Raw genomic sequence first — 13,259 nt, 5'->3', positions numbered from 1 at the left:
CAGCTTCCTTTAAATTTCCTGCACTTACAGTTTGGAAAAGAAACAAACAGGATTTACTACTGCCTTCTGGAGTATGTAAAGAAGCGGGGAAAGGGACAAAATTCAGACACTGACCTGAAGCTCCTTCATTTATTGGAGATCTCCTGAGAAAAAAAAAAATGCAAAAAACCCCAATGAACCTTACGTCTATTACAAATGTAGTTGGTTCCATTTTTGTTTTCATTTTTTTCTGAAAGACAGGGAGTGTGTCCCAAAACAACCTTCATCTCCCAAATTTTCTTTTAGGAAATTCTTTTCTTCTTCATTACAACTGTCCAAATGAATCGTACTTCACATTTCTGGTGATGATCGCACCTTATGTGGGTGACTGCTGCATGCAGACAAAACCTGTTAGTCAGATATAATGATATGACTTTCCTTTGATCCAACATAAATAGTGTCAGAGGGAAGTAACTGCTCCAAGTGTTGGATAGTGAACTAAGCTTGGGAGGATACATGTGTGGGAAGACACCACATTATCTGTTCCACAATAGGAATCTGGGTTATTTTCCATCATTCAGAAATGGGACTCAGAACATTTTCTTTTTTGGACTTACTTTTGGCATTAAGAAGGCTAAGTTAGATTCTCAGTTCATTTAACCTAGGTTAAAATCTGTTTTTCTGTCATGTGATGTGCTACGAGAGGTGTATCAAACCATGTTCACCATGCTTTTGATCATCAGATTTTTTTCCAAGAAGAGAAAAGTCTTCATATTCTCATTTCTAAAAGGGAGAACATTATGGAAAGTTTGAATTTCCCTGGAATTATTATCAAAAAGCATACACATGTAAATTCAACCTATGCTGTGAAAATCATAAAATATCTTTCTTTTAATAAACTCCAGTTTGTTTGAAGAATTTCACTCCCATATAAATAAATCTCTATTAAAAATGTGTTGCATGGAAATATCCAAAATCCAGTGTCATATTGTTACAGGAAGTTTCCTTCTCTTCCCTTCACATACTCAACATACTTGTTTGAAGACAGGTTAGACATATTAAATAGAAACAAAAAACACACTTCAAGACTTTTCACATAATAAATAATGTTTTAGCAGAATATGAAAAAAGAACTTCTAAACATTTCAACAGTCAGCATTCTTCCCACTACTGACAGCTCAAAACCAGGAAATCTCACATTATGTTGCTGTAAAGAAGAGCAAGCTGCCACCTCTTCTTAATTTGTTTGCTATTTCAAGAATGGATGGCATGTTTCAGTGTTTTGTCAACAATAGTATTTTGTGTCTAATGATTGAACATAACATTTAGGGGTGGGTTATTAAAAAAGCAACAAACAAAACACAAGGGAGTGAACCGTTTGCTGTACATGCTCCAAAATGTAGCTCTCATTCTTAGGCCTTCACCAAATACAGATACAGACACAGTTTTGACTAGATGCAAAGTCCATGACTTTTGGGAAATTTACTTCACAAGGAAATAAATATAGGCAATCTGTAAAGTGATGGAAACTGAAAATGTATCTCCAAATTCTAAACTATATTCTCAAATATAGAACTCTGTATTGTATTAAAAAATGAATTTATATATCAAGCTTGATTAGGTAAATTAGATTTTTTTCTTGGGGAGATGACATCTGGTCTTGTCATGTCTACTCAGCTGACAACTCAGTGTTGTCACCAGAAGCTTTGCTGTGAGTATGTCAGATTTGGTTCTGCAATAAAGTTTTACTTTATTTTACATCATGAGAGGAGAAAGAAAAAAGTCTTCCTCTACCTTCCCTCTACCCTCTCTCTCCAAGAAAAACTAACAAAAAGCTTCATGGGAAAGGTTTACTGCTTTTGAGCTATCTTTGCTTTCGTAGGATCATTCTAATAGTCCCAGGAAACCAATACTTATGACCCAAACCCCAAATCTCCATGCTATGTATAGTAAGGAAAAGATTAGTAAGAAAACTAGTTCAGTGAGATAGCCTTTGTTTGTAGAAGTTCAGTCTCATTCCATGTAAACAGGTGGCTGACTACAAGGTTACTGGGAACTTAGAATCACAAAATCAGAAGGGATGTATTTTTAAATAATGTGAAGAAACAAATTAAAATAAAAACTTCCAAATTTTCACACTCGCAATGTAAAGTACAGGACAAGGGCAATGGGCAACATTCTACCCAGCCATCAATTCATCCTTGATCAAAAACATCCTTGATCAATTTGCACTGTCACAAAAAAAGAGCTGTAACTTTGATTAACCATTTGACATGATGGCACTGTGGCAATGTCATGCTGGCGTGCTACGGAAGTGGCATTGGAGTTCAGTTGTTTTTCTTTCATCATTTTTAATTGGTTGGATGTGCTTTACCTTTTTGTGACACAGTTTTGTTTCATTTACTTCAGAGAAGTTACTGCTATTTTCCATCTCCAGGGTGATGAAGAGGCCAGCCTGGGCTTGCCCATCAGTCCTTTCATGGACCGCTCTGCCCCTCAGCTGGCACACCTCCAGGAATCTTTCATCACTCACATTGTGGGACCACTATGTAACTCCTATGACTCAGCGGGGCTGATGCCAGGAAAGTGGATAGAAGATAGTGATGAATCAGGAGACACTGATGAGCAAGAAGAGGAAGAAGCAGCAGAAATGGAAACTTGTGAAAATGCCGAATCCAGTAAGTTGTTCACGCTTATATTTTTCGACAGAACGAGTTCCATATTGTGGCCAAAAAACTAAGCAGAGACTGTGAACTGGTCAGGTTAACACAGGCCTCTCCAGAGTGACAGTGAGTCTGTGCTGTCCTTGGAGATGCTGGCATGTAGCCAGTTATGTTGGTAATGGAGATGCTCCATGATTTCAGGAACTGTGCAGTTCATATCTACTACTCATTTCTACCTTCAGTTGAGGTTTCTGGTGGTGGATCACCCATCTCTGCATGAGGGCTTTCTAGACTCTTTCAGGACTGGTGTTAGTAGACTGCAACAATTTCACTTGAATAAAGGACGATTTGGAGAAGATTTTTCAAGGCAAACACTCCTCGTTTCCATGAATTACCATGAAATGAGGGTCTGAGGTGCTGATGCAGTAAAAGAGTTTTTAACAGGGGAAGTATTTTAATGCAAACCTCTCCAAGGTAATGTGTGGAGAAGAGTGATGAGAGAATTGGCTCTGACCATGGCTGTGTTGTGTGCTGGGAGCTGCGTCACTTGGCCCTTCTGGCTAATCAGTAACTAAAGCTGATAGTTTCCTGCCTCTCCTCCAGAAGGCACACAGTGCCAGTACCTGTCATACTGAGAGGAAAGCTTTTTACTTTGAAAGGAAATTCCAGGCACTCATGGGAAGTGATCTTTAAGAAAAAAGACTGCAACTGTAGACCTATTTCTTTTATCAGTTTAATGCTGCATGCTTTACCTTTTTATTTCTGTCACGTTCTTTCTCCCTCTGAGTTTTCTACTCCGGTTCTTTTATTTCCTTCCTCTGGGTCATCTTCCTCTCTCTCCCCTTCTAGGAAGCACCAACCTTAAGTGTGCTAGTGAAATATCGATAAAGAGCTTTTTCTTTTAACAACCTCACTTTTTCTGTTCTTTCCCACACATTTTCATGCCCTCCATTACCTGAGTATCATCCCTGTTTTCCGCTGAGGAAACTGAGAAGCAGAAAGAGTTGATGATTGCAATAAGTCACATGAGCAACTAAAGCCTATGTCTCCTGATGTACAGAATTAACCTTTTATCTCTAGTAAAATCCAGAGGTATATGGTTTGTTGTTGTTCACACACACACACACACTTGCATGTGTGTTAGGTTTGGCAGGTTCTCATGCATTAAAATTAAAAATGTTGTTGAGAACAGCAAACATTAAGTAATATAACACACACACAGGTTGATTTTAGCATCTTAGGATCCCTCAGTTTTGTAATAGCAGGCAGAACCACATGTTTGTGGCAGATTGGCCTTTATGGAATTGCCTACCAGGAGGAAAGTGTATGTGATAGGTAACCAACACAGACTTCAAAGTCTGAAATGTTTATTGCTGTATTAAAAAGAAAGATGAAGGATGTTCTCATATATCCACTGGACAGTCTCACTTTTAAAATCCCCAGTTTCCTTTCATCTCCTATCTCTGTATACTTATCTTCTGTATCACCACTAGCAGAGTCCAACAATGCTTTTTTCAGGTTAAAAGCACTGATCTTTATTAACTGTTGTCACATTGAAAACAGACCATTTTTAGTTGATTTCTGTTTTCCTTTTAGTTTTTTTCTGTTTTCTTTTTCACATTCTACTCTGCTATAGAACTTTACTAGTGTTTACCGTAGCCTGGTGTTTTTAGGCTACAGTTTTCAAAACTTTAAAAATGAATGTATCAGAAGCTGTGAAATATCCAACAAATTCTTCCTACTTCCTCCTTACCAAATGTGGGCTGCTAATCTTCACAATCATGCCAATGTGTTACAAACTGTTTTCTTCAGGTTCCCTAAATTCTGTGTGACTGTGAGTCTGAATCAGGAATCTACGACATATTTTGTGTCAATATAGGGGGTTTACAGGTCGTAAGAAATTTATATAATGATCAACAAAATTTTGGATGTTCTAAACTTTCTCAGTGAAACAAAATAAGAGGTTGAAATGTCAGATGCATAGATATGAAGAGTTGTATAGATGTTAGTAAAGATCTTTTTCTTGATGGAAATGCCTTTCAGGCAGATAGAAATATAATTGCAGCAGAAAACACTTCAACTAGGTCCTGATAATTCACTGAAGCAGTTGAGATAAATTTAAGAGTTATAAAACCTCAAGGTAGCTTGAAATAATATTTGTTACTGCACAGGAGCATGTACTTTCACTGAAGGTCTGATGCAAGTATAAGAATTAAACAGTCTCGGTCTTCAGGTATTCAGACAAATTTTAACACCACAGCAACTGCTCACTGGTGTCTGCAGAGAGCAACAAGATGTGGGGTCACTCAGGAAACCCAGGAGAGAATGTCCTGCTTGAGGCATTGGCAGGGTAGGGGCTCCTTATTAGTGCTAAACCTGAAGGTTTCCTACAGGGAACCAAGGGCTTTCTAATGAAGGATTGAGTTGGATTTGGTCTGTGCTCAGTGAAAAGCTCTTTGTTTCCAGTTCAAAAGCTTCAAGGGCTAAACGTTTTGGATCCTGACACAGACATACTTTAGGCAACCTGCAAATACTAATCCACGCAAATTTATTTGGTACAAAACATTCCTCTACGTCACATTCTTTAAAAAAGAAATCAACAGTTGTCTTTGGAGGGGTTGTTATTTCAGTTCTGCGACTGCCAGTGGCACTGTTAATGACCAGGGAAAATTTTCAAGCTTTGTACTGTTAAGGAGTTAACAATCTGTGTTGGACAGACTATACTGACAGAACAAAACACCCTTCAGAGAGCAAAACACTTGTAGTGCAGCTGTGTCAGGAGCCATGAGAGCCACCAGTGACAAAAACACTTTATAGGTTAACAGCAGGGGACTGATGCTTCAAAATAAGACAATTGAGCTCCCTGATAGTATTTGGCTATATGAATACTTCTTCAGTGGTGAGACTGCTGCCAAAGCAATATTGTGCTAAAGCTTCAAGGTCACCTCCACTGCAATGGTAGAATAGTAGATCTCTGATTTGACAACGGAACATAGGAGTGGGTTCCCTCCTTTGATCACTAATGCTTCATTAGTAACCCTTCATTCATTATCCTTCTGCAGCTCAGCTCAGAGGTAAAATGTGGAGAAAACAATTCTTTTTCCCTCAGACAATCAGCAGGGATCCATTGGGTTTGGGGAGGGCACAGAATTTAATAATGTGTGTTATGAAAGAGGCTGATCAGGGTCTTTAAGTACTTGATATTAAATGAGCAGAAACAGCTCAACAACATGCTTTATGCATAATCATTCAAGCACTAGATGCCTCTGTGAGCAGCAAAGTCAGGCACAACATGTAGCCTGGGATAGGATGAAGCTGGGGCTCAAACTGTGCAGGAAACCAGTTTGCTTTCCCAGAGGTCTGGAGAGGTGTAGCTTTCTGAATTTTAAGACTGTTTAAATTTGTGGGTTTAAAATTCTGTTGGTCCAGTTCCTATACGTCATAGTACACCCTGTCTACTTCCTACACCTTCAGTCCCTTTTCCTTCTCTCGCAGAAACCAGTACATTAATGTCACATGGTGTTTTACAGGAAAGAAGAAGTTCAAGAGGAGGAAAATCTACTGTCAGATCACTCAGCACCTGCTTCAGAACCATAAAATGTGGAAGAAAGTAATTGAGGACGAGGAGAGGTTAGCTGGGTCAGAGAAGCAAGGTGCAGAGCAATCCCCACTGCACCAATCTTCAGAACAAATCCAGGCCATCAGGGAAGAGGAGGAGGAGAAAGGGAAGCCCAAGAAGGATGAAGAGGAGAACACAACTGTAGAACCAAACCAATGACAATATTTACAGCAGTATTTTAAGACAGATTGACTTGTGCACAGACTCTTTCTCAAGCCAGCACAGCATTTAGACACAACACTGTAGAAGTATGGGATAATGCGCCTACAGCTGTTTAATTTGTTTCTCTTTCCTTTTTATGGTGAGGTACATTGTTTAAACTCCTATGCTCAAGGAAGCTTTCACACTGCAACACCGGCTTTTACAGACTTTCTTTAAAGAGATTTGGGGGTGGGTGGAATTATATAAATATATATATATAGCCAGGGTTATTGGCTGCACACTTCAGCAAAATACATTTAGTGATATATTATGGTCACTGTGATATTTACAGAAGAAAGTTATCTAAGGAAATGCTGCTTCTGAAGAACATTTGCAGTTAACAGTAAGGTACCAGTTAAGTAGCTTTTGCTCTTAATGCTGAGGGATAAAAGTTCCAAAGCTTTATATGAATGCTGATATATCCTGCCAACACATATGTGTGTGTGAGGGGGTGTTTGCAAGTGTGAGTGGATGTGTGGAAATATAGCATAGTTTGAGTTCTTATTACACTAGCTGTAGCACGTGTCCCAGTACATGACAACAAACAGAAGGCCCAGATTTTAGAGAATTTGTGCCCACCAGGGAAATGGAGCCCATTTTGAGGAGCTCTGCATTCCCCATAGGCCTCCAAGTCCCAGTTTGCACTCCAGCTGCAGGCAGCAGCCTTTCAGCAGAGACCACGCTGGCCCAGGCTGCCAGCCTGCCCTGTCCGGCTGTGCGGGCTCCTCCTCCTCCTCTTCCTCAGCACTTCCCGCACTGCTGGCGAAAGGGATGTGCCAGGAAGGTGTATTTTCCAAAGGGGGTCGAGAGGGACTGTGTGACACACTGCTCTGTTCCCCTGGAGAGGACCTGGCCCTCTGTGTGAATGGCTGTGTGGGGCAGCGTGTTTGGGCAGGAGGGAACAGAGAGCAAACGTGTCCTTGGAAGCGAGAGGCGCACTGTCAGTTCCTACCGCAACCTAACACCTCCGTGCATCAATGACCAAATATATCATTTAAGAACAAAGCTAAACTGCATCTTGGGAGAGCAAAAGAAGGGGAGTGGGGAGGCCATTGTCTCCTCAGAGCAATGCAGGCAATGCATTAGGAGCAGCGTGGGGGACAGATGCCAGTCCTGCATCCACTGGACACTCGTGTGTCTCAGCAACCACTCACATGACCTTCAGAGAACTCGGTTTTTCAGTGTGAGGTGCTGGATGGGAGCAGTTTGTTGCTGGCATTCTGCTTAGAAGCAGCATGTTTGGTCCCACCGATATACATTTTTTTCCTTTTTTCATTTTTTTTTTTTTTAAGAGAAAGAAAAAGATCAGGCCTGTAAGAAGAGCAGATCTTTTTTTTGTTTGTTTGTTTGTTCTGTTCATTTGTTTTTCTCTGTTGTTTATGCTGTGAGCCAAATGTCTATTTAAAAAGTTGGATATTCACTTTCAATATTTTATTTCACGATATTATATTTGTCAATGATTAGCTATCTAGATGTAAATATGGAAAAATTTTTATGGGTTCCTGTAGATAATGATATCTTTAAGAAAAAAAAAAAAGAAAAAGAAAAAAAGGGAAAAGTTGTTTTGTAAAGATAATTTTTTTAAAAATAAATACAAAAACATTTTTATACAGTGTAGCCATTTCAAAACCCCACAAAGTCTTGAGTAATTTGTATAGACCCTTATGGGAAGCCAGTGGTCTATAGAATCAAGGCTTCAAAATATTAATGCTCTTGGGGACTGGCCGCACCAACCAGTACCACACAATTTAGAGACTTGTTCCCACAGAAGGAATTATATACATAAAGCTCAGTATCTCTCAATAATTATTTGACTATATGTACTTTTTATACTTTGATCCTGCAGCCCTTTACTAAGAAGAGGTTTGCTTGTGAAAGGCAGAGTTCGTAGAAGTCTTTTCTGTATTAAACTTCTGACATTACACTCATCACTTTTTGCCATTGTTACACATTCAAATTTCATGATCCTATTGATACCTCCCCAAAAACATTGGAAAACATTCTCTATCAAAGCCAATCAACATGTGTGTTATTACTTCAGGGGTTCTTTTAGCTTTGCATTTCTGTCAGAGTGAACTTTCGCTCAAAACAGGATTTGGGGTTTTTACTGGTTGCATTTGCCTGATATGATCCCATTCTGGATTTCTACTCTTAGCAGTAGAAAGTTTGCCTTTCAGGAGAGTGACTAGAGCACAGTTCTGAATGCTCTTATTGGCAGAACTATTTAGTAAGTGCTTTCCACTGAAATCAGAAAAGCAAATTGCACTGTTATTTTAAAGGCAAAGGACATAGCAGAATTCACTCAAAAGAAAAAATGATATCTCCAAGACCTCAACCAGTCTCCAACAATTCCACCTTGCACTGTTTTCACACCTCTTTAGTCACTTTGATTGATCATTTTATTTGGGTTTTTCTTGTACAAGTGGTATGCATACCTTATAGTATGGGAAGGGTTTATTATTCCTCATTCTGTCCTTTAAAAATTAAACTTACAGAGATGCTTTAAAATGTCACATCTCCAAGCACTTTTTTTCTTACTTTTCAGTACATAATCACCACAACTGGATCTTAATACTGGGTTTTATATTGCCTTTTCTAGAAGATGAAAAAATTATATTGCAGCAGGTGTTGGTGGGTGCCCAGTTGGTAAAATTACAAAGAAGTGTTCAAGAATGAGGCGAAATCCTGTAAGTGGAGTTCCACATATTCCTCTGAGCTGGCATATACAGGGTTGAACTAAGAAAAAATATCCTAAAAATGGCTGAAATGGAATCATTATATTTTTCTAGTCATCATTTTTGGTTGCCATTAAGTAAAATTAGTGTCAGCTTCTAATTTAAGCTTTCTTTCTAGATTGCCAATGCAGCTGTCAGAAATTGATACTCCTTTGCTACCCAAGCCTCTTTGTGGCTACAGTCTGATTAACTCGGGTCTTTAGAGTGAAAAAAATTACTGACAGGCTTAAAATGAGAATGATCATTGATTTTATCCAAAATGGAAGGAATACCAGTGTATTAGTGAAGTGGCTGCAATTGTTTAACTAGGTAAGAGGTGACCTTTTTGTGCACTCCAAATAGTTACTAATCAAATCCAATATCTGCTGATGTCCATTCCTTATGAATCTGATTTTCAGTCTTTGAAGTGCATGTCTGGCAGGCAATGATTAGGAAATTTCCAGGTTGGCTTACATGTAACACAAAAGAAAATAACAGAGATATTTTATGTCAAGAATGTGAAAAACAATTTTATTTTTTCTTTTTGCTTTGGGGTTAGTAGATAACACAGCAGGTAATTTTTAGGGGGATTTATAATATTTTCTAGTCCAAAGGAGGCAAAACTTTTGACCTGCAGTTACAGAAACCTTTTGGAGGTTAGATCTTGATAGTTTTCCACTTAGTGTAGTCCTTTGGTGGTGTGAACCCCAAACCACAGCCTGTGCAATAGTTTAGGGGAAAAAAAAAAAAGGAAAGAAAACTAATTGTATCCAGTCAGCAAAATGCTCAGGATTTAGATGGGATGTTTACAATGTTGATATGGGTTTATGGTACATACTGTATGTAAAACAGTGTGTTAGATACTAGAGAAAGCAACCCCCACTTAAACAGTATTTTGCAGTAACAAAAGAAAAAAAATTGACGTGTTTTAGTTTTCAGTTCTTTAAAAAGAGGAGGAGAAAGATTAGATTGTTTTTTTCCTCTTGGATATTTTGTTCTCTCCACTGTTATGTCACTTGGTGACTGATCCTGTTCTCTTCTAGTCTAGCAGAAGTTTGCTGTTCCCTGGAATTGGAGGGTTTTTGCAGTGATTGCAGCTCCCAGTGCAGTGACAAAGGCACTCTGCCCCTCATGTAGCAATCATGTAGAAACACTTTTGTCCCAATATTGAGAGTTTCCTGGACAGCCATATGCTGTTTACTATGGAATGTAACATCTCCTATTACACTTGTGTTGCCAATGGAAAACATGCAAATAGACTGTGAAAGGCCCAAACTATTTAATTACCTTTTCTTTTAGGAGGAGTCTGAGACTTTAGCTTCCAAGAACCCAAAAATGCTGTCTCTAGAAAAATGTTCAAAGGACCACAGTTTACTATTTATGCTCTAATTCTAGAATCTGGTGTTTCTGGATTTGTTTTTAGCTGATGTACAGAGCACGTTGACGCTCACCTCTGAAAATCATCACCTTCTCCAGTAGAAAGATGATGTTTGATGCGATGTTGTGAGCCATGCATTAGAAATTAGTTGCAAGAAATAGGGAAAGGGTATTTTACTTTTCTCTTGACAGTATTTTGCATTGCCTTCCTCTGTGACTGAAATTCTTTACAGAAGGCTGGGGAACTCCTGTCACACTGTGCAGGGTGCTGCCTCCAACAGCAAATGATGGTCTCCTTCTGGCAGTAAATGGTTCCCAGGGCAGGTGTAATTTGAGAATGCATTTATTATCAATGTAAGGATAGTTGTTAATCATTTTTTTACCCTGACATCATGTGTGAACTTCTCTCTGCATCATCATCAATCTGAAATCCAAGACTGCGACTGCTCAATACCTTTTGAGTGGATGCAAGACATAGAGGTCTTTTACCTTTAGTGTACTACTGTTAGTTCTTAAGATCTTGATGGTCTGATTTTGGAAAGGAAGTTAAGTCTGAAAAGGTTCAAATATATACTTCTAAAAGTAAGAGTTAGAATCTAGGCAAATTCAGTTCCCAGCCCCCTTTCTATGTGTTCCATGCTGGACATGAACTTCATTTGTTTTCTTTAGAAAGTTGTAAATTCCTGTATGCTCTTTAGATATAATTTTTTGTTTCTGAAATTCTGGTGCCGTCTTTCTTTAGAAATGCCCTGGAGAGTAGAATGCAGTGTGGAGAAGCAAAGGTTTTTGTCAAATTGAGCATCAGTCAGTGCTAGGGCCCATGACACCTGCCCAGACTGTGCCATAGTCTGGATGTGTTCACACCCTGTGCTGTGCCTGTGTTGCTTTTGAAAATTTTACCATAAGTACAATGCGGCAAAAGGTTTGTGGTTGGTCCCAGTTGTTAATGAAGTACTTGTGCTAAGTCTTTATCCTACTTGGTCTGTGTGGTGTGACACTGTGAGGGTTAAGGCTTTGCTGTTGATGAAGATGGTTGCAAGTCTTAGTCCACTCTCACCGACTTTCAATGGCCAGATGTGCCAGTCAGTGTGAGACTGGGCAGCCCAGCAAACCTGGGTCCACCTGAGACTGTGATCTACAGAAGACACAAGGTGCTTGACCAACAAATACCCCAGGCAGATGCTCCGGATGATTCAAGTGAGGGAGACATAATGCAGATGCACTGGGGTTCATTCTAAAGGCTGATCCATCTGATAGACAATGTCCAGTGGATTGAGAGGACAACAGTGACAGTCTGTGGGGTTTTTTTTCCCTGAAGAAGAGGGGTTTGACTGTCGGAAAACCTCTAATTCATAAAAGCAACATACAATATTTGCTATTGCTTTTGCAAGTATTGTTATGATTGAAGTGTTCTGTGTTTAAGGAAGAAAGTCTTCAATTTAACAATGAGTATAAGAATTTGTTGAGCATCCCATGGCCTCATGGACAAGAGATTAAATCGAGGCAAGTGCCCAGAGCAGAGAACACACCATCACAGATGGGAGGCAGGCACAAAGGATTGCTTGGTCTTTCCAGTCTCAAACCTGGGTGTTGGCTTAAGAACTTGAATATTCCTCAGCTGGCAGCACAGGGCTGGTGTAATTAGTCCTTGAGCTGATGGTGTTGTACACATATAAGAAGGAAGTCAAAGTGGCCTTTTTGGGGGAAAGAGAAAAGGAAATTGTAGTCCAGTATGAAACACACTTTATGCAGCAAACTTTATTTTCCTTTTCTTTCAAAATCAAATGTAATCCCACTGAAATTATGTAACCATAGAGTTTCTGGGGATTTAATTACTGTTTGATGTTGCAGCATTAGTCAAAATGGTGGCAGCATTAAAGAGAAGATAATTATTCCCATTAACTAGAGTGGGGGAATCTTTTACATTTTTTCATAATTTTAGGTGAATCGACAAATAAGAAAGTCCAGGGCTCCTGGAGAAAAATCGTGTTAAGTGATTTTGAACAGATGGAGGAATAACTGAAATTAGGTGACAACTCTCTTAGGCAATCATTGGAATAACTAGCAAAAATATCGATTATTGGAGTCAAATTTTAAATTAGAGCAAAATAACACCAGCACTTTTGAGAACAACTTAATATGACCAGTCTTTTTTGGGAGTTCATCACTTTCTTTTAGCAAAACAACATTCCTCTGGAGGTAAATCAAAGCAGGGTTTAGCCCCTGCTGTGGTAGTTATTGAATCCTATTGTTGGAGGGAGCAGTGTTGAGTTATCCACCATTTACATCCTAATTATGATTTGTTCAGAGGCCATTAATGGGATTTTCCTGGCAGGCAGGTGTTCTTTTGGTGAAAAATACATCACACCTTCTCAAGTAGGATGCAGATGTTGCCTGTGTGAGCACCTGCCTGAATTCTTAGGACGATTCTGGAGCCTGGTGGCAGAGGAGTGCTGGTGTATTTCTGGAGAGTCTGTTTTCACAATGACGAAAAGGGTCAAAAGCTTGAGCTAGATGACAATACTTCTGTGATAAAATTGAAATGATAAGCATTGTTGATAATTGTTGATAATGACAAGCAGTTTGAAACCTTGCCTATGTGACTTGTGGGGTATGCACAAATTCCCCCTGAGTGCTTGCATGTGTAAAACTGCTGCTTCTGGGAGCTGATGAGTTTGGGTAAAGCCAACTGGCCTTGGTTGTGGA

General features: G+C 39.2%; 2 protein-coding genes across 2 annotated transcripts in view; both read left to right on the top strand.

The window, feature by feature from the left end:
* PDE3A (phosphodiesterase 3A) overlaps positions 1–6,239 on the top strand; it is a 231,463-nt gene extending 225,224 nt beyond the window's left edge. The window contains exons 15-17 of the mRNA XM_051784667.1: positions 2,417–2,657; positions 3,492–3,507; positions 6,173–6,239. Of these exons, the coding sequence (XP_051640627.1) occupies positions 2,417–2,657; positions 3,492–3,507; positions 6,173–6,239 (324 nt within the window). The remainder of the gene's footprint in view (positions 1–2,416; positions 2,658–3,491; positions 3,508–6,172) is intronic.
* Position 6,240: 1 nt separating this feature from the next.
* Positions 6,241–13,259, top strand: part of LOC127469852 (solute carrier organic anion transporter family member 1C1-like) — a 41,208-nt gene continuing 34,189 nt past the window's right edge. The window contains exon 1 of the mRNA XM_051784666.1: positions 6,241–6,402. Coding sequence (XP_051640626.1) covers positions 6,241–6,402 — 162 coding nt within the window. The remainder of the gene's footprint in view (positions 6,403–13,259) is intronic.

The sequence above is a fragment of the Manacus candei genome, unplaced genomic scaffold (assembly GCF_025592945.1).
Source record: "Manacus candei isolate 608988 ecotype Guabito, Panama unplaced genomic scaffold, ASM2559294v1 h1tg000018l, whole genome shotgun sequence".
Lineage (NCBI taxonomy): Eukaryota > Metazoa > Chordata > Aves > Passeriformes > Pipridae > Manacus > Manacus candei.
This window is presented reverse-complemented; position numbering and strand designations above follow the sequence as displayed.